At 36.1% G+C, this 22,083-nt stretch overlaps 1 protein-coding gene across 1 annotated transcript; it reads left to right on the top strand.

Annotated features, from left to right (window-relative positions):
* Positions 1-1,374: 1,374 nt before the first annotated feature.
* On the top strand, positions 1,375-7,403 carry LOC141286873 (prostaglandin E2 receptor EP4 subtype-like). The gene is made up of 2 exons (XM_073818987.1): positions 1,375-2,151; positions 6,840-7,403. The coding sequence occupies exons 1-2, from the start codon at positions 1,375-1,377 to the stop codon at positions 7,332-7,334; spliced, it is 1,272 nt and encodes a 423-aa protein (XP_073675088.1). The 3' UTR covers positions 7,335-7,403.
* Positions 7,404-22,083: the final 14,680 nt, after the last annotated feature.

The following is a 22,083-nucleotide window of genomic DNA, read 5'->3' on the forward strand; positions in this document are numbered from 1 at the left end:
AATAAGAATTACTACTAAGAATAACTTTTGACTGGTAACTGGTAATGCAAAAACAAAAAGTAAGTAATTTCTGCAGGCAGCAAAGCAAACAATGTGTTCTGGCATAAAGCGAAAATACTATTTAAAGCTTTTTTTAATGGGGAGTGTTATTTGCCTGCAGACAATCTGAACAAAACAAGTTTCAACATGTTTGATTTTTGATAAGACCGGTATAAAAATGCTCTTTAAATAAATTACACAGTAGTTGTACTTTTTCTGTGTACAGTATCCTGCTTAGCCTATATTTACTTTCACTAATTCTTATTTTTCACCTTTAAACTTTTGCATCTTGTTATTGCCTCCTCATTAGGAATCACTTTGTTGTATTTAAAAATAAACAAAAAAATAATAAACGTAACAAAAAAGCAAAGAAACTTGCACTTCTTGTTTAAAGCGCATATAAATTAATCATGATTTTACAGTAGCATCAGTGAGTATTTGACGGGATGCTTTGGTTCCCATAGGACGTCCCATTATAAGCAGTGTTGGGGGTAATGCATTACAAGTAACGCAAGTTACATAATAATATTACTTTTTCCAAGTAACTAGTAAAGTAATGCATTACTTTTTAATTGACAAGAGTTACTTTTTCAAATAAGTAACACCAGTTACTTCCCCTCATTTATTGATTAAAAGCTCTCCTGTCCCCATGTTGAGAGAAATTATGAGTAAGATGTTACTTTAGTTCTAGAATAAATGTGAACATGCATTAATTCATCTCACTCACTAAAAACAGATACAGTGTTCTTCAAAATGAAGCAAAACGAATGAAATTCAACGCAAACCTTGCAATAATTAAATATGCTAAATAACACAAATATCCTTTATGTATTTAATCCCATTTTATTAACTGATGTCTTTGCTGTTGACCTTCGATGATCCAATTCATCCATACTAATAAGAAAAAATTACTCAAGATCATTTAACATTTGTTTTCCTTTTTTTATTGCTAAATAGTTGACATTTTTTCTTCTGCGGTCTACTGTACAGACGTCAGTTTACTTTTCTCTAAGCCTCAGGCTTTTGGTGTGAAAAGGCTTTAGCATTTGTCAAAAATGTACTTTTTATATTAAAAACAAACAAGCGAGCCCTGCCCAGATTTAAAAAGTAATGCAAAAGTAACGTAACGCATTACTTTCCATAAAAGTAACTTAAGTTACTCAATGCTGTAATGCATTACTTTTAAAAGTAACTTTCCCCAACACTAGTTATGAGAGTGTGATATGAAGCAGGAGGGGCGGATCAGTCAGTCATGACTTTATTCACTTCCACAGCAGGATTCACTCCGTGCAACTCTAGCAAAATGACATTTGGAGACGTTTAACGCAGCCGAAGATGGACAACAGCACCGCGACCCGCAGGATGGAGCCCACCATCCCGGCCATCATGTTCATTTTTGGGGTCATCAGCAATCTGATCGCTATCGTGGTGCTCTGCAAGTCCAGAAGGGAGCAGAAGGAGACCACCTTCTACACGCTGGTCTGCGGTTTGGCCGTCACGGATCTCCTGGGAACCGTCCTGGCGAGTCCGGTGACCATCGCCACTTATGTGAAGGGCGCGTGGCCGGATGGAGACCCCCTGTGTCAGTACTTCGGATTCGTTCTGCTCTTTTTCTCCCTCGCTGGACTCAGCATCATCTGCGCCATGTCCATCGAGAGATACATCGCTATCAATCACGCGTATTTCTACAACGACTACGTGGATAAGAAGCTGGCCGGAGTCACTCTGCTCGCCATTTACGCGTCCAACATCTTGTTCTGCGCGCTCCCGAGCGTCGGTTTCGGAGAGGTCAAGATGCAGTATCCTCAAACCTGGTGCTTCATCGACTGGCGGACCAACGTGAGCGCGCACGCCGCGTTCTCCTACATGTACGCGGGTTGCAGCTCGCTGCTGATCCTGGTGACGGTGATCTGTAACGTGCTGGTGTGCGGCGCGCTCATCCGGATGCACCGGCGGTTCGTCAGGCGCACGTCGCTCGGCACAGACCCCACAAGAGCGTCGGATCCCGGCAGGAGCCGCAACTTCGGCCGCCTGGCTGGCGCGGAGATCCAGATGGTGATTCTGCTCATTGCCACCTCCGCTGTTGTGCTCATTTGCTCCATTCCGCTCGTTGTAAGTTCTTGTGGTGTTATTGTGCCAACTTTATCTGTTCGATCACATGCTGCCTCAGATAGCACTGTCAAATGAGAAAAACAAGAACTTTCTCACGGTTAGATTTGCTTCGCGATATTCCTTTTTAGCTTTCTACATTGTGCAGCAGATTATAATGATTTAGGGAGGATGATGAGGATGATGATAAAAGTGTTTAGAGAGACAAACATGCTGAAATTTCCCTGGGTCACAGTATTTAGTCTACAATCTTAAAATTAGAAGAACTATTTTTGCTTTCATGAAGAACCATTCAGTCCAAACCATCTTTTTCTTACCTTTTTATAATCTGAAGAACCTTCTTTTGCCAAGATGAGGCTTTTGTGAATCAGAAAGGTTCTTTAGATGTTAAAGGTTCTTTATGGCAGCATTTAAACAAAAAGAGGTTCTTCTATGGCATTGTGAAGCATCTTTATTTTTAAGAGTGTAGTAAAATACAGTATTGGATACCTAGTCAAAATCTGCTCATGAATTGAAAAAAACAAGGGAAAAAAGGACAAGTAATAAGAGCATATTTGGTCAGATTTGTTCTTTTATTTATCATACTATAAATACGCGAAAGTTTAGGTTTTAATGCTTTTTAAAGAAGACTCTTTTGCTCACCAAGCCTCATTTATTTGATCCAAAGTACAATAAAACTGTCAAATGGGTCACAGTGTCACATAGTCTACACTCTTAAAAATAAAGGTGCTTCAAGAGGTTCTTCACAGCGATGCCATAGATTAGAAGAACAATTTTTGGTTTCATGAAGAACCATTCAGCCAAATATTCTTTAAAGAACCATCTTTTTCTTATCTGTTTATAATCTGAAGAACTTTTGCCACAAAGAACCTTTTGTGAAAAGGTGAAAATGTTAAAGGTTCTTTATGGCACCATTTAGACAAAAAAGGTTCTTCTATGGCATCATGAAGCATCTTTATTTTTAAGAGTGTAGTAAATATTGGATACCTAGTCAAAATCAGCTCATGAATTTCTTCAGCAAATGGAGACATTTGAAGTGACCACAAACCAAAAAAACAAGGAAAAAAGGACAATATTCAACATATATTTGGTCAGATTTGTTCTTTTATTTATCATACTGTACTTGAAAGTTTAGGTTTTAATGCTTTTTAAAGAAGACTCTTTTGCTCACCAAGCCTCATTTATTTGATCCAAAGTACAATAAAACTGTAAAATTCAGAAATTTCCCTGGGTCACAGTATTACTATAGTCTACACTCTTAAAAATAGAAGAACCATTTTTGCTTTCATGAAGAACCATTCAGTCAAAGGTACTTTAAAGAACCATCTTTTTCTTACCTTTTTATAATCTGAAGAACCTTCTTTTGCCAAGATGAGGCTTTTGTGAAACAGAAAGGTTCTTTAGATGTTAAAGGTTCTTTATGGCAGCATTTAAACAAAAAGAGGTTCTTCTATGGCATTGCGAAGCATTTTTATTTTTAAGAGTGTAGTAAAATACAGTATTGGATACCTAGTCAAAATCTGCTCATGAATTGAAAAAAACAAGGGAAAAAAGGACAAGTAATAAGAGCATATTTGGTCAGATTTGTTCTTTTATTTATCATACTATAAATACGCGAAAGTTTAGGTTTTAATGCTTTTTAAAGAAGACTCTTTTGCTCACCAAGCCTCATTTATTTGATCCAAAGTACAATAAAACTGTCAAATGGGTCACAGTGTCACATAGTCTACACTCTTAAAAATAAAGGTGCTTCAAGAGGTTCTTCACAGCGATGCCATAGATTAGAAGAACAATTTTTGGTTTCATGAAGAACCATTCAGCCAAATATTCTTTAAAGAACCATCTTTTTCTTATCTGTTTATAATCTGAAGAACTTTTGCCACAAAGAACCTTTTGTGAAAAGGTGAAAATGTTAAAGGTTCTTTATGGCACCATTTAGACAAAAAAGGTTCTTCTATGGCATCATGAAGCATCTTTATTTTTAAGAGTGTAGTAAATATTGGATACCTAGTCAAAATCAGCTCATGAATTTCTTCAGCAAATGGAGACATTTGAAGTGACCACAAACCAAAAAAACAAGGAAAAAAGGACAATATTCAACATATATTTGGTCAGATTTGTTCTTTTATTTATCATACTGTAAATACTTGAAAGTTTAGGTTTTAATGCTTTTTATAGAAGACTCTTTTGCTCACCAAGCCTCATTTATTTGATCCAAAGTACAATAAAACTGTCAAATTCAGAAATTTCCCTGGGTCACAGTATTACTATAGTCTACACTCTTAAAAATAGAAGAACCATTTTGGGTTCCATGAAGAACCATTCAGTCAAAGGTTCTTTAAAGAACCATCTTTTTCTTACCTTTTTTTTATAATCTGAAGAACCTTCTTTTGACAAGATGAGCCTTTTGTGAAACAGAAAGGTTCTTTAGATGTTAAAGGTTCTTTATGGCAGCATTTAAACAAAAAGAGGTTCTTCTATGGCATTATGAAGCATTTTTATTTTTAAGAGTGTAGTAAAATACAGTATTGGATACCTAGTCAAAATCAGCTCATGAATTGAAAAAAGGACAAGTAATAAGAACATATTTGGTCAGATTTGTTCTTTTATTTATCATACTATAAATACGCGAAAGTTTAGGTTTTAATGCTTTTTAAAGAAGACTCTTTTGCTCACCAAGCCTCATTTATTTGATCCAAAGTACAATAAAACAGTGTCACATAGTCTACACTCAGAAAGGTTCTTTAGATTTTAAAGGTTCTTTATGGCAGCATTTAGACAAAAAAGATTCTTCTATGGCATTGTGAAGCATTTTTATTTTTAAGAGTGTAGTAAAATACAGTGTTGGATGACTAGTCAAAATCTGCTAATTAATTTCTGAAGTGCACACAAACCAAAAAACAAGGAAAAAAGGACAATAATCAACATAAATTTGGTCAGATTTGTTCTTTTATTTATCATACTGTAAATACTTGAAAGTTTAGGTTTTAATGCTTTTTATAGAAGACTGTTTTGCTCACCAAGCCTCATTTATTTGATCCAAAGTACAATAAAATCTTTTATTTTAAATCTTTTATTTATCATACTAATTACTCGAAAGTTTAGGTTTTAATGCTTTTTAAAGAAGTTTCACCAAGCCTGCATTTATTTGAATCAAAGTACAATAAAACTGTACAATTCTGAAATATTTTTACTATTTAAAATAGCTGTTTTCTATTTGAATATGTTTTAAAATGTAATTTATTGCTGATTTTCAGCATCATTACTCCAGTCTTCAGTGTCACATGATCCTTCAGAAATCATTCTAATATGCTGATTTGCTGCTCAAGAAACATTTATTATGATTATTATGTCATCATTTGTAACATTATAAATGTCTTTATCATCACTCAAAGCATCCTTGCTAAATATTATTTTTCTATATATATAATTTTCTATAAAAATTATACTGACTCAAAGCTTTTGAATGGTATAGTGTATAATGTTACAAAAGCATTTTTTTTTTCAGATTTGAATCTTTCTATTCATCAAAGAGTCCTAAAAAATGTACTTAACTGTTTTAAATATTGATAATAATAATAATAAAATGTTTCTTGAACAGCAAAACAGCATATTAGAATGATTTCTGAAGGATCATGTGACACTGAAGACTGCAGTAATGATGCTGAAAATGCAGCTTTGATCACAGAAATAAATTACATTTTATCAGATATTCACATAGAAAGCAGTTATTTTAAATAGTAAAAATATTTTAAAATTTTACTGTTTTGCTGTACTTTGGATCAAGTAAATGCAGACTTGGTGAGCAGTCACTTATAATCATAATGTATTATGCATGCAAGGAAACATTGACAAAATTATTTTCCAGGAGGGACCCGAGGATCATCTAAAACATTTGAATAAAAAGAAAGAAAGTCAGAAAGACAGAAAGAAAGAGAAAGAAAGTAAGAGAGTACGGTTTCCTTAAAAAGTTGAAAGCATTTCTTTGTATTAGACTGATAAACAATCTGGTATAGACACAATCTTTCCTCAGAAATTACTAGTAAATTTCACAGATATTTACAAAAAGGCAAGTAACACATCAAATTAAATGTGGGATTTTAAAATAGAAAGACTTAAATAGTGTTTCGTTGTAAAACACTAACAATCTTTGTTTTATTTGCACATTTGTAAAATGCTTTTTATAGGATACTAACAGTATGATAACATTATGCTGAATGATTTAGAGCATCTCTGTGTCACTCATCTGCTTTTATTTGTTTAATATGTTTAAATAAACAAATATTCACAAATGTGACCCTGGACCACAAAACCAGTCATAAAGGTCACTTTTTGATATCTGAAAGCTGAATAAATAAGCTTTCCATTAATGTATGGTTTGTTAGAATAGGACAAAATTTGGCCGAGATACAACTATTTGAAAACCTGGAATCTGAGGTTGCAAAAAAATCTAAATATTGAGAAAATTGCCTTTGAAGTTGTCCAAATGAAGTTCTTAAATGCATATCACTAATTAAAAATTAAGTTTTGATATATTTGTGGAAGGAAATTCATAAAATATCTTTATGGGACATGATCCTTACTTAAAATCCTAATGATTTTTGACATTAAAAAAAATCGATAATTTTGACCTATGCTACTTAAGACTGGTTTTGTGGACACATATTCAACTTTTGTGTCTTTTTTTTAAGGTCCAAGTGTTTCTCAACCAACTTTATAAGACGCCGGTGGAGAAACGCCTGGATAAAAATCCAGATCTGCTGGCGATCCGCTTTGCCTCAACCAACCCCATTCTAGATCCCTGGATCTACATCCTGCTGCGTAAAGCGGTTCTCTCCAAGGTAATCGAGAACATCAAGTGTCTTTTCTGTAAGATCGACTCTCAGAGACAGCAGGGACAGAACAGCTTCCACTGCATGGACAGAGCGCAGGCGTCCTCCATCGTCTCCAGAGACTCTCCGTCCGCTGTGTCTCGAAAACTCAAGGAGGTGATGAACACCTCACAGACGTGTCTCTATCCGCCTCTATCTGAGAGCCTGGACACCTGTCAATCAAACCAGTGTGGGCGGTGCTTAACTGACGCTTCTTCGGAATCCTCCAATCGGAACAGTTTAGACAATGGGTCCAAAGATCAACCATTACAAGTGACGATTACCAATGAGACGTTTCAAGAGAAGAGCATTTAACTCCCTTATGACTTTGAGAAAGTGTTGATTTCAGATCAGTGAAGTGAAATATAAATGTGTAAATGTCATTAACGGATCGCTTCCAGAACAAAAGTGTACAAATTTACCCACTTGTCATCCAAGATGTTCATGTCTGTCTTTCTTCAGTCGATAAGAAATTCTTATAGTGGACTTCTATGGTGCCTGTAAGTTTGAACTTTTAAAATGCAGGTTAAATGCAGTTTCAACGGGCTCTAAACGATCCCAGCTGAGTCTTATCTAGCAAAACGATGGGTCATTTTCTAAAAAATTGACACTTTTTAACACCGAATGCTTGTCTTGTCTAGCTCTGCATCAACTCTGTGTATTCTGGTTCAAGACAGTTAGGGTATGTCTAAAAACTCCCATCTCATTTTCTTCTCCAACTTCAAAATCAACTTACATCGCTGTTTTACCTTTTTTTTTGTAAAGGGCGTTTAACCTTCTTTGCATGTTCCCTTTGTAAACACTGGGTCGTTACTTCTGCAGCGATGTAGGGTGATTTCGAAGTTGGAGGACAAAATGAGATGGGAGTTTTTAGACATACCCTAACTGTCTTGAACCAGAATACACAGAGTACGCATGCGCAGCTCTAGACAAGAGCTTTAAAGAGCTCTAAATGATCCCAGCCGACAAATAAGGGTTTTATCTAGCGAACAAATTGGTCATTTTGTAAACAAATTGACAATTTATATACTTTTTAACCTCAAATGCTCGTCTTGTCTAGAGCTGCGCATCCATACTCTGCACTTCGGTTCAAGACAGTTAGGGTATGTCTAAAAAATCTCATTTTCTCCTCCAACTTAAAAATCGTCCTACAGTGCCTTGCAAAAGTATTCATACCCCTTCATTTTTTTTTACATTTTGTTGCAGCATTATGTTAAACTGCTTTAAATTAGTTTTTCCCCACAACAATTTACACTCCATACAGCATAATAATGTCAAAGCACAAACCAGATTTCCAATGTTACAAATGTATTAAAAATAAGACACTGAAATAAGTAGATTGCATAAGTATTCATACCCTTAACTCAGTCCATAGTTGAAGCAGCTTTACAGCCTCAAGTCTTTTTGGGTCTGATGTGAGCATCTTTGCACATCTGCATTTGGCAATTATCTGCCATTCTTTGCCTCACCTTTTCACCTCTCCATCTCTGTCAGCTTGGACATTTTCTCGAGTCCTAGTTGTTCCAATCGTCTTCCATTATGGAGAATGCTTCTGTCAACCTTCAATGCAGCAGATTTGTTTCTGAACTCTTCTCTAGATCATCGCCTTAACGCAAGTCTGTCACTGAGCTCTAGCAGTTATCTTGGTTTTTGCTCTGATCTGCATTTTCAGCTGTTAGACCTTTTCTGAGAGGTGTGTGCCTTTCTAAATCAGACTCATTCAAATGAATTTGCCACAGTTTAACTCCACTCCAAGTGTAGGAACATCTAGAAGCGATATGAATGCTCCTGAGATAAAAACGAGTGTCCCAGAAACGGGTCCAACGGGATCTTTTCAGTTTTTTATTTCTAATAAATTTGTTACAAAGTTGTTACAAACCTGTTTTGTGCTTTGTCATTATGGAGTATGAGATGTAGATTCATGTGAAAAAAAAAGTAATTTAAAGCAGTTTAACATAATGCTGCAACAGAAAAAATGAAGGGGTATGAATATTTTTGCAAAGCACTGTACATCGCTGCAGAAGTACCCACCCAGTGTTTACAAAGCGAACGTGCTAAGAAGATTAAACACCCTTTACAAAAAAGGTAAAACAGCGATGTTGGGCAATTTTGAAGTTGGCGAAGAAAATGAGATGGGAGTTTTTAGACATGCCCTAACTGTCTTGAACTGGAATACACAGAGTTGATGCAGAGCTAGACAAGATGAGCATTTGAGGTTCAAAAGTGTTTAAATTGTCTTCTTTTTCTTTTCTTTTTTTTTTTTTTATAAAATGACCCATCGTTTGGCTAGATAAGACCCTTATTTCTCGGCTGGGATTCTTTAGAGCTCTTTAAAGCTACATTTAAACTGCATTTTGATACTTACGGGCGCCATAGAATTCCTGAAAAGTTTTCCTCAAAAAACATAATTTTTTAATCGACTGAAGAAAGAAAGACATGAACATTTTGGATGACAAGGGGGTGAGTACATTATCTGTACATTTTTAATCTGGAATTGAATTTTGCCTTTAAAGGAACAGTACAGCCAAAAATGAAGATGTGCTCACCGTCAGGAGATGTAGATGAGTTTGTTTGTTCATCAGATTTGTAGAAATGTGTGATTCCATCACTGTCTCACCAGTGGATCCTCTGGAGTGAATGGGTGCCGTCAGAATGAGAGTCTACACTGCAAAAAATGCTTTTATAGCTTAGATTTTTTGTCTTGTTTCCAGCCTAAATATCTAAAATTTCTTAAATCAAGAAGCATTTTCTAGACGAGTAAAAATGATTGTCTTGTATTCAGAAAAAAAGTCAAAATTAAGTGCATTTTTGCTTAAAACAAGCAAAATAATCTGCCAATGGGGTAAGCAAAATAATCTTGTTTTGTCTGTTTGAAATAAGATTTTTTTGCTTACCCCATTGGCAGATTATTTTGCTTGTTCTAAGCAACAAATCACTTAATTTTGGATTGTTTTTTCTGAAAACAAGAAAATAATTTTTACTCGTCTAGGAAATCCATCTTGATTTAAGAATTTTCAGATATTTTAGCTGGAAACAAGTCCAAAAATCTAAGTAAGAAAAGCATTTTTTGCAGTGTAAACAGCTGATAAAAACATCACAAGTAATCCACACCACTCCAGTCCATCAGTTAACATCTGGAGAAGACAAAAGCTTGAAACAAATCCACCATTAAGACATTTTTAACTAAAATACCTTGAGTTTATAATCTATAATAATGCTTAATTCAGTGAAAAAGTCCATCTCCTGTTGTCTCTCACATCAAAATCCAGCCACATATTTGTTTAGAGCTGTTTTGGCTTGTAAACAGTGCTTGATCTGCGCAGATTTCTCTCCTGATTCAGACCAGACCACTTTTTCACTGGAGGAAGCGTTATTATGGATTATGGACAAACATGCTGAAATATCCCTGGTGTCACCCCATAGTATTACTATAGTAAAATACAGTACTGGATACAAATTCAAGATCAGCTATTGAATAATTAGCAAATGGTGACATTTTAAGTGACTGCAAATCAGAAAGTAAGACAAAAAGAACAATACTCAACATACATTTAGTCAGATTTGACAAATGGTAACTATTTTTCTTTTATTTACCATGCTAAATCAGACAAATCGACTAAGCTACACCACCAGCCAAAAGGTACTTTATAACCATACTTTATTTCTCTCTCTCTCTCTCTCTTTCTTTCTTTCTTTTTTCTGTTTTTAAAACACTGCAAAAAATGCTTTTGTTACTTAGATTTTTTGTCTTGTTTTCAGCCAAAATATCTAAAAATTCTTAAACCAAGTAGGATTTTCTAGATTAAAAATGAATGTCTTGTTTTCAGAAGAAAAACAAGTCAAAATTAGAACAAGCAAAATAATCTGCCAATGGGGTAAGAAAAGCAATCTAATTTCAAACAGAAAACAAGATTATTTTTCTTACCCCATTGGCAGATTATTTAGCTTGTTTTAAGCAAAAACGCACTTAATTTTGACTTGTTTTTTCTGAAAACAAGACCGTAATTTTTACTTGTCTAGAAAATCGTTATTGATTTAAGAATTTTTAGATATTTTGGCTGGAAACAAGACAAAAAATCTAAGTAAGAAAAGCTATTTTTTCTCTTCTGCTCACCAAGCCTGCATTCATTTGATCTAAATTACAGCAAAAACATTAAAAAATTTGAAATATTTTTACTATTAAAAAAAAATAGTTTTCTATTTCAATATATTTTAAAATGTAATTTATTTCTTGATTTCAATGCAGAATTTATAGCACCATTACTCCAGTCTTAAGTATCATTCATTCGAATATTCTGATTTGCTGCTAAACACATTTATAATTATTATTATTATTGTTATTATTATGTTGAAAACAGCTGTGGATTTTTTTTTAGGTTTCTTTGATGAATTGAAAGTTCAGAAGAACAGCATTTATCTGAAATTAGACATATATTTTGTAACATTATAGATGTCTTTGATCAATTTAATCTAGAATCTAGAATTAAAAAAAAAAACGGCACCCATTCACATCCATTGGGGAGCAAGTGATGAAATTACACATTTTTCCAAATCTGATGAACAAACAAACTCTTCTAGGGTGTCCAAATATTTTTCGGATGAACTGTTCTTTTAAATCAGATTATTTATTGGAGTAAACCATCAGTTTTTGGATTGTTTCAGTTTGGTAGTTTGGTAATATGTTCTCCATGTGCTGGCCTACTGTACACATGCGTGTTTGTTTTTCCAGAGGAGTTCAAATCAGGCACATCAAGATCAACAAAAACAAGCCATGCAGGAAATAACCTAGTTGAGATGTTTGCATGAAAAAAAACCTTTCCAGTTTCTCAGTGTGTCCTGCTTCCCAAACAGGAGATAAATAAACACACGGTGCAGTTTGGCTCTCATAACGAGAGAAACACTTCATCCAGGGGTGTAGCGTCTGGGTATGCAGGTGCATATGGGCCTTTAAATTGAAACGGGGGAATGAAAAGAGTCCTGCACTTATGAGAACTTATGAGAACAGAGCCCGTGTTGCAGTCATTAAAATAGTTTAGTTTTAGTTTTTAATGGCAAAGTGGCTAGATTTCTTTTCTTTATTAATAAAAATATGTTTGAAACATTTTATGTTTGTTAAATTCAAGCTTTTGTTTTTTAAAGTAACGACCAAGAGGCCAGCGGAAATGCATTGAGCATGTTTGATCAAGTTAGCCTTCTCAAATCAACACGACTTGCCTAGAATAAAATCTACAGACATAAAACACTTGATGCATTTCACAATATTAATTTAAACATTTAATCTAGATAAATATGCGCTGTTAGACGGATATCCAATCGTTTGTGTCAGTGTTGTTTTCGTCAACGATGACGATGACGAAATCATTTCGTTGACGCCACTTTTTTCCATGACGATAATGAGACGTTGACGAGATAAAAATGGCTCGTTGATGACTAAAACATGACGAGACGTGTGTGAGTTTTCGTTGACGAGACGAGAATAGACGAAAATGTTAGTGGGTGGTCCGTCAGACGTTTAAAATGCATGACATTTCTGCTTATTGTGCATGCCAATTAAAACCGGAAAATATCTGCCGCTATGGCAAGCCGTTTTAGCATTAAATACTCTTTGCCATACTACTATGGCAAGCCGTTTTAGCATTCCATCCTTGTTTGTCTTTTATGTTTTAAAACATTCCTTCATTATTGTAATTATTGGTGAAAATAGTCGATCCGGAAGCTCACATTGTGTTGAACTATAGATCTGCTATTTTCAGAACTTACAAGTGACGCTACCCAACAGCAAAATACTTACTGACCTACATTCATTTGTTAAAAGACTACTTTTTCCCCTTTTTTTGACTAAAACTAGACTAAAACCTTTTTGACTTTTCGTCGACTAAAACTAGACTAAAACTTTCTTGACTTTTCGTAGACTAAAATTGGACTAAAACTATCACATATAGAAGTGACTAAAATTTGACTAAAACTAATAACCATTTTAGTCCAAAAGACTAAGACTAAGACTAAATCTAAGATGGTTGTCAAAAACAACACTGGTTTGTGTGGAGAGTGGAAGCTGAAGTGCTCTTTGCTGGACAAGTGATCACTTGCATTTGTATTATTAATAACAGTGGAAACCTAAAATACGCCATCATTTTTGCTCATAAAGGTTAGAGTAATACATCATTTGGAACTGCAAAAGGTCTACTTTTAGTTGTGTGCACTCACAATATCAACAAAACATTGTGCTTTTGTAAAATAGCTAAAGATGCGCTTTCTGCCATCTCTGTCTTGAGGAGGAGCGCGTCACAAAAATGATCCAAAACTTAGGGAATATTTCCCTCACAGACTATCTATAGAATGCTTTAAACTGCTAGTTTAAAATACAATAATTCATGTAATAAAATAATGTTATATTGCGTTAAGTTAATGTAAAAATTCCACCTATTCCGCTCAAAAAAAAAAAAAAAAGTCTGTAGCATTTAACATTAAAAACAGCAATAAAAAAAGTAGGCTTCAACTGGGTGATTTATGAGAAAAATAAAACAATGTTGGCAAAGTTATAGGCTTCTGAGGTAGGCTAAATGTTATGTTCCGACTATTAGATGATGACTTATTAACAAGATATTTTTAACACCGATTTCATTTTTTAACATGCATTCAAATATTTTTTCATGTTTATTTTGTGCAAATATTAAAGAGGAAAAGATCATTGATTGACATGCCGCTTGTTCTGAGGCGATTATAATTATCTCACTACAAATTAAAGAGCGTAAAAACACATTTATTATTTGTATTTTATCATAAAATTGGCAGAATTTAATGGCTGAGACTTGCCTGCTACAAACAGTTGTGGTTACTTTTAAAAGTAATGCGTTACAATATTGAGTTACTCCCTAAAAAAAGTAACTGATTACGTTACTTAGTTACTTTCTATGGAATGTTATGCGTTACGTTACTTTTGCGTTACTTTTTAAATCTGGGCAGGACTTGCTAGTTTGTTTTTAATATAAAAAGTTCTATTTTTGGCAAAAGTAAAAACCTTTTTACATCAAACGCCTCAGGCTTAGAGAAAAGTAAACTAACGTCTGTACAGTAGACCTCAGAAGAGAAAATGTCAACTCTTCAGCAATAAAAAAGGCAAACAAATGTTAGATTATCTTGAATTATTTTTGCTTATTAGTATGGATGAACTGGATCATCGAAGGTCGGCAGCAAAGACATCAGTTAATAAATATGATTAAATTCATATTATTTAACATTTAATTATTGCAGGTTTGTGTTGAATTTCAGTGTTTTTATTCATTTTGAAGAACACTGTATCTGTTTTTTAGTGAGTGAGATGAATTAATGCATGCTGACATTTATTCTAGAACTAAAGTAACATCTTACAATTTCTCTCAACATGGAGACAGGAGAGCTTTTAATCAATAAATGGGGGAAAAAGTATCTGGCGTTACTTATTTAAAAAAGTAACTCAGATATTTTCTCGTCAATTAAAAAGTAATGTATTACTTTACTAGTTACTTGGAAAAAATAATATTATTATGTAACTTGCGTTACTTATAATGCGTTACCCCCAACACTGGCTACAAATAATGAATGGACTTGAAAACAGACTTTAAATATTAATTCCAAGCATTTATACCCTAAATAAAACGGCTTGTGAATACTTCATCACCTGATAACATACAGTCAGAATCCTTCTAAAACTAACTTTCAGACTGATTGTGATGAAAACAGAAGCAATAATGTATAATGTTCAAAATCATCACTGAATGACAAGACTCCTCTGAGAAAGTTGCAGTTTTTTTAAAATCTATAAATCAGTGATTTGTTGTTTTTGGTCATTAGAGTCGAAGAGCCACCTGGGGCCTTTTTTCCACTCACTGGTTGTTTTAGGCACAGATTAAGATAACAGAAAACTTCTAATCGAATGCGATTGTGTTTAATGTGAGAACCAGCAGACGTCTGCCTCACAAACACACAATTAAACCCAGAGCTTCAGGCGAGGAATCTGCCAACCTCTGCGTCCGTCTAATGCTTTAATAAACAGTGTTGATGTTCAGGATACGGATGCGTTTACAGGCTTCGTAAGCCGTGAGATGAAACCGTTCCCATGAAATGTTTGCTAATTATACTTAATCTTTGTTTACGATCACAGACCAAAGCAAATACGACCGATGCACTCCTGCCTTCATTGAAATACTGTAGATGCAGAATTGATTACAGACAATATTTAACCAAGATCAGCTGTTTCAATTCTTTAGAACTTCACTACTTCAGAAATACAGAAAGAAAACAAACATACTGCAAACAATGACTTTCTTTCTCAGTATTTTGTCTTGTTTTCAAGATCAAATATCTAAACATCCTGAAATCAAGATACATTTACTTTTAACATATTATTTTTAGCAATTTAATATCTTAAGTTATTTTGCATCTCAAGCAAGTGTATGTTGATTTAAGAATGTTTAGATATTTGTGTTGCAAAACAACGAAAATACTGAGAAAGAAAATATTTTTGATAGTTTGATTTTATAAATGGTGCTTCTTTTCCCTTTTTAATTAATTACCATATTAAATGCTAATGTTTATTTTTGTATATTTTGTATATTTTGCATATTTTTGTTTTTAATAGAACAAAAAGTTTTAATAGAACTGCAAAAATACAATGAAGAATTTTTTTAAGTAATTAATATATTTATTAAAATTAAATTTAATTAATTATTTAATTTTATTTTACTTGGCTTTTGTTACAAAGGTTGATGTTCATATTTTCATTTCTAAGTCAGCTTTTTGCAATAGAACTACAAAAATACAATGTAGAAAAAAATACTTTTATAAATTAATTAAATTTATTACATTAATATATTAATCAAAATGAAATATCAAGATGTTTTATTCCTTGAAGCATATGCTAAATTAACTAAATTTGTTTTGTTTCCAGAACAAACCCAAAGAACATTTTTTATTTTATTTCATTTCATTTTATTTCATTTCATTTCATCTAGACAAGTGACAATTTCCACTAGCATAATTTTCAAAACTTGGTCAAAAATATTTTTGCAAAGATCTCAGAAATTCTGCTTAGATGTGTGTAAATGAGCAAATAAATGGAATTCATTTGTGAAATTGAAAAAAAAAAATAGTTTTGTGTCCAGAACAAACCCAAAAAACAATTACTTTATTTTATTTAATTTTATTTATATATTTTATTTTTTTAATTTTTTTAATCATTTCAACTAGACAAGTGAAACTTTTCAAAACTTGGTAAAATAATATTTATGAAAAGATCTCAGTAATTTTGCTTGACAAAATTAATGACAAATTAAAATTAATTAATATGTGAAATGGACAAAATTAGTTTTTTGTCCAGAACAAACGTCTAGGTTACGAAGGTAACCCTCGTTCCCTGAAGGAGGGAACGGAGACGTTACATATGGGAACTCGCTTGAGAGTCCAGTCATCTCTGAGCCTTATACAAAAGGCCAATGAAAATTGACGAGTGGCATTTGCATGCCAAGCCACGCCCCGTACATACGGGTATATAAGATGGCGGCATGCAGCTAGTCATTCAGGTTTTTGCTGAGGAGCCGGATCGAGCCGGCGTCAGCGCGACGCTAGGGTCGTGGCAGGGGATGTAACATCTCCATTCCCTCCTTCAGGGAACGAGGGTTACCTTCGTAACGCAGCGTCGATCGGAAGCGACGAAGGGCCAGAAGCACAGCCAACAACTCGAGGCAATTGATGTGCCACTGCAATCGAGGTCCTGTCCAGGAGCCCGATACTGCTTGCCCATTGCATCCAGCACCCCAACCCGTGGTGGAGGCATCCGTGTAAACCACGACATGCCTGGACACCTGTCCCAAGGACACTCCGGCCCGTAGGAAGGCAGGGTCTGACCACGGGCTGAATAAGCGGCGACACTGCGGGGAAACGCCAATCCGGAGTGTGCCACGGTGCCATGCTCGTCTCGGGACTCGATCATGTAACCAGCACTGAAGCGGTCTCATATGAAGCAAGCCCAGCGGCGTCACCGCGGCTGCAGCTGCCATATGCCCCAGGAGCCTCTGAAATGTTTTGAGAGGAACCGCTGTCTTGTGTCTAAATAAGTCCAGACACTTCAGCACTGACTGTGTGCGCTCGTTCGTGAGGCGGACTGTCATATTGACCGAGTCCAGCTCCACACCGAGAAAAGAGATTCTCTGCACTGGGGAGAGTTTGCTCTTCTCTCGGTTGACCTGAAGGCCCAGATGGCTGAGGTGCCGAAGCACCAGGTCCCTCTGTTCGCACAACAGGTCTCGCGAGTGAGCTACGAGAAGCCAGTCGTCGAGATAGTTGAGGATGCGAAAGCCCGACTGCCAAAGAGGGGACAGGGCTGCCTCCGCGACTTTCGTGAAGATGCGGGGAGAGAGGGACAGGCCAAATGGAAGCACTTTGTATTGATACGCTCGACCTTCGAAGGCAAACTGTAGGAAGGGTCTGTGACGAGGAAGGATCGAGACGTGAAAGTACGCGTCCTTCAGGTCGATGGCTGCAAACCAATCCTGGGGACGAATGCAGGTTAGCATGGGCTTCGTCATGAACATCTTGAACAGCAGTCTGAGGATGGACCGATTCAGAGCTCTGAGATCCAGGATGGGTCTTAACCCACCGCTCTTTTTGGGCATGATGAAGTAGAGACTGTAGAACCCTGACTTCATCTCGGCTGGAGGGACCGGCTCGATTGCATCCTTCGCCAGTAGGACTGCAATCTCCGCACGCAGGACAGCGGCATGCGTGTCCGAATGGACAGAAGTTAAAAGGACGGCTGGGCGGACGCCTGGCGAACTGAATCGCATAGCCGAGACGTACCGTCCGTATCAACCACCGCGAGGGGCTGGGAAGCTGAAGCCAGGTGGGGCAGCCTGGGGGGGAAGGGGAAGGGGACTGGACCCAGAAGGACGAACGTCCTGGACAAAAGTCAAACTGCAATAATCAGCGCTTACCTTCTTCCCTGGTTCCCGTGCTGGCGATATGAGGCTCCGAGTCCGGTTCCGAGGAGTGTAAGTGCTGCTTGAAAGGGGAGGTGAGGAAAATTGCTCTTTTTTTGAAATTGTGGGTGGTATTTGAATACACAGTGGCTCTCGGCCCTCCAACGGGAGCGGGGGCGCTGATGTCATCGTCCCCCGAAGAGCAATCTCCATCACCTCTGGCTCTGCGCCGGGCCGCCAGCCTGGCTTCGTGGGCCTCAGCAGGAGTCAGAGCTGGTTTCTTGGGGGCCGCGGGAGGGAGCCCTCGGCGACGAGCAGGCGGCTAAACGACGTGCCGTGGGACGAGGAGGGGAGCCGCCTTGCGAAAGAACGGCAATTTTTATAAAGGGAGGTGAAGTGAGGCCAAGTATGGTGACCCATACTAGGAATTTGTGCTCTGCATTTAACCCATCCAAGTGCACACACACAGTAGTGAACACACACCCGGAGCAGTGGGCAGCCATTGCTGCGGCGCCCGGGGAGCAGTTGGGGGATTGGTGCCTTGCTCAAGGGACTCACCTCAGTCGTGGTATTGAGGGTGGAGAGAGTGCTGTACATTCACTCCCCCCGCCTACAATCCCTGCCGGACCTGAGACTCGAACCTGCAACCTTTGGGTTACAAGTCCGACTCTCTAACCATTAGGCCACGCCCGCCCCCATTTCTGCGTGACCATGGTCATGAGTTCACAAGTGAACGCACAAACCATCCGTGAACGCTGCTTCAGCATGTTCTCGGCCCAAACATGTGAGGCAGTGTTCATGTCCGTCTTGGGAGGTGAGGAAACTGCCACATCCAGCAGCGCACGGCCGGAAAACCATTCTGAAAAGAACGTTTTACACAGCCGTGAGAAATTACTCTTTTAGTCCCGGTCTGCCCAGGGAGGAACCGCGGCACCACAGTGCACTCAAGAGGGGGTTGCTCACTGGAGAGCAGGAGGCTTTGTTTTGGCCGTGAAAACGGCTGCCCGCAGGATCCCGCTGACGGCTGCCAAACACTCTTTTAGATTTAAACTCTTTTAGATGGGCAGCACATCAGCGGGGAAGAGTAGAGCAGGAAAGTCGTAGTTTTTTTTTTTTTTTTTTAAAGGCTCGAGCAGGATGGCTCCGAAGCAAAAATCTGAATGACTGGCTGCATGCCGCCATCTTATATACCCGTATGTACGGGGCGTGGCTTGGCATGCAAATGCCACTCGCCAATTTTCATTGGCCTTTTGAATAAGGCTCAGAGATGATTGGACTCTCAAGCGAGTTCCCATATGTAACGTCGTAGTAACACGACTGAAGGGGAACCCAATTGTATTTTATTATTTTTATTTTATTTTATTTATTTTATTATTTTTATTTATTTTATTATTTTATTTTATTTAAACTAGACAAGTGAAAATAGCATAATTTTTAAAACTTGTTAAAATAATACTTATCAAAAGATCTCAGTACCTCTGCTTAGATGTATGTAAATGAGCAAATAAATGTCTATATAAATGTAATTGACCTTCATTTAAAAGTTTGGTGCTATATTTATTTTTTGCTATGAATTTTTGTCAGATTTTATAAATGGTACTTCTTTTCTTTTTTTTTATTAATTACCATATTAAATGTTGATATTTATATTTTAATTTCTAAGTCAGATTTTTGCAATAATACATTGTCGAAATAAATACTTTTAAAATTAATTAATATATTAATTCAAATAAAGTATCCAGATTTTTTATTTCCACTGTAGCATAATTTTCAAAATTTGGTAAAATAATATTTATAAAATGTTCTCAGTAATTCAGCTTAGATGTGTGTAAATGAGCAAATAAATGTCTAAATAAACCTTCATTTAAAATCTTGGTGCTAAACACAGATAAAGCAATCTTCATTTAATTACAGTAAAAGATGTATTGCATTCAGGTGATAAACTGAACCTTATGCCAAAAATGGAGCATTAATAAAATTAAAATGTTCATTTTAATGACTGTTTTCTACTTTTCAGTTTGTAAACATGCAGTCGTCCTGATCTTTCCATCATTATCTTCTAATGATCCTGGTGGTGGTGTTTGTTTGTAAAGTCTCTTCATCATCAGCTCTGTTTATATGATTATCCCTATGGATTAATATAATAAATAATCACGAGTGTCGATGGACAAAATGTTCCCATCAGCTGCAGAGCGTTTGAAGATGCTGTTGTGTATCATCAGGTTTATTTGATGTTCTCATTCTTCACATGTTGCCAGATTCACCACAGAAACCAAACACAAACTTTATTAGTGAGTTTTAGAAGTCTAAACACAGCATCTGGACTCATGTGTCTTACCTGAACGTGTGTCTCCATCATCTGGCCACAAACAAGAACTGCTAGAATACAAGAAAGAACTAGATAAAAAAAAGACTAACTTTGAAGTTGGCTTGAGAAAGCTGGACCAGAACATTTGAAAAAGTTTTAAAAAGAGTTTTAAAAGCTTAATGTTTGATAGATGGATCATTTTGATCTATCATATTTTTAGCATGACTAGCATGTTGCTAGCATGTTTCGAGCATGATTAACATGTTGTTAACATGATTCCAACATGATTAGTAAGTTGCTATTATGTTTCTGGCATATTAGCAAGTTGCTAGCATGTTCCTAGCATGATTATCAAGTTGTTAGCATGTTCCTAGCAAGATTAGCAAGTTGTTGGCAAGTTTCTAGCATGATTAGCAAGTTGCTAGCATGTTCCTAGTATGATTAGTTATTTGCTAGTATGTTTCTGGTATATTAGCAAGTTGTTAGCATGTTTCTAGCATGTTCCTAGCATGATTAGTAAGTTGCTAGCATGTTCCTAGCATAATTAGCAATTTGCTAGCATAAACAAGTTACTAGCATGTTTCAAGCATGATTAGCAAGTTTCTAGCATGCTACTAGCATGATTAGCAAGTTGCTAGCATAAACAATTTGCTAGCATGTTTCTAGCATGATTAGCAAGTTGCTAGCATAAACAAGTTACTAGCATGTTTCTAGCATGATTAGCAAGTTTTTAGCATGCTACTAGCATGATTAGCAAGTTGCTAGCATAAACAATTTGCTAGCATGTTTCTAGCATGATTAGTAAGTTGCTTACATGTTTCTAGCATGATTAACAAGTTGTTAGCATGTTCCTAGCATGATTAGCTAGTTGCTAGCATTTTGCAAGCACTAGCAAGTTGCTAGCTTGTTTCTAGCATGGTTAACAAGTTGTTAGCATGTTTTTAGCATGATTAGCAAGTTGTTAGCATGTTTCTAGCATGATTAAAAAGTGGCTAGCATTTTGCAAGCACTAGCAAGTTGCTAGCTTGTTTCTAGCATGGTTAGCAAGTTGTTAGCATGTTTCTAGTATGATTAGCAATTTGCTAGCATTTTACAAGCACTAGTTGTTAGCTTGTTTCTAGCATTATTATCAAGTTACTAGCATAGGAGGAGTTAGAGTTGATCATTTTAGTCTCAGAAGAAGAAGACGAAAAAGTTTAAATAGCATTTCAGTAAGTAGCTTTCTCAAGTCAACTTAATGAACACATGAGGATTGTCTGCTTTGAGCTTGTATTTGGAACAGTTTCATTGATTTGTCCTTCATTTATGGAGTAAAATTGTCTAATGTGTCTAATGATGTAATGAGGTACTTTTCTAGATTTCAGTTGTTAGTCTTTGATTCAGGTTCAGCAGTGGCTTCCTAAAATGAATCAGTTACTTCCTTCCAAACACTGGCATCATTGAACACATTGAATATAAATTTGAATCATTCTGTGTTTTGAGTTATTCCTGTTATGCAGCACATTTTCATGCCTCGTCATGATATACACAAATACTGAATTTATAAAAATAGATCAGCTCATGTAAGGTTTTTTTTTTTTCTTCATCAGGGTGAATTTTAAATAATTGTTTTCTACTTTTGGATTGAGGGAATGGCTGTGTAAGTAAATGTATTCAGAAATATCAGTTTGTTCATTTCTAAGTGAAATGTTTGACACTAAACATGTTTTAGAGGATTTGAATTGATGATCAGTTTATAGGTTTCTGGTGTGCTGCTTTCCATCTTATTTGTCAGACATCATCCTTCAGGAAGTGACATCAT

This window comes from Garra rufa, chromosome 15 (assembly GCF_049309525.1).
Source record: "Garra rufa chromosome 15, GarRuf1.0, whole genome shotgun sequence".
NCBI lineage: Eukaryota > Metazoa > Chordata > Actinopteri > Cypriniformes > Cyprinidae > Garra > Garra rufa.

Excerpts from the sequence above, each read along its gene's own strand:
- LOC141286873 (XM_073818987.1), top strand. The coding sequence starts at position 1,375 with ATGGACAACAGCACCGCGACCCGCAGGATGGAGCCCACCATCCCGGCC. Across the intron at positions 2,152-6,839 it reads TTTGCTCCATTCCGCTCGTT|GTCCAAGTGTTTCTCAACCA; the intron begins GTAAGTTCTTGT and ends CTTTTTTTTAAG.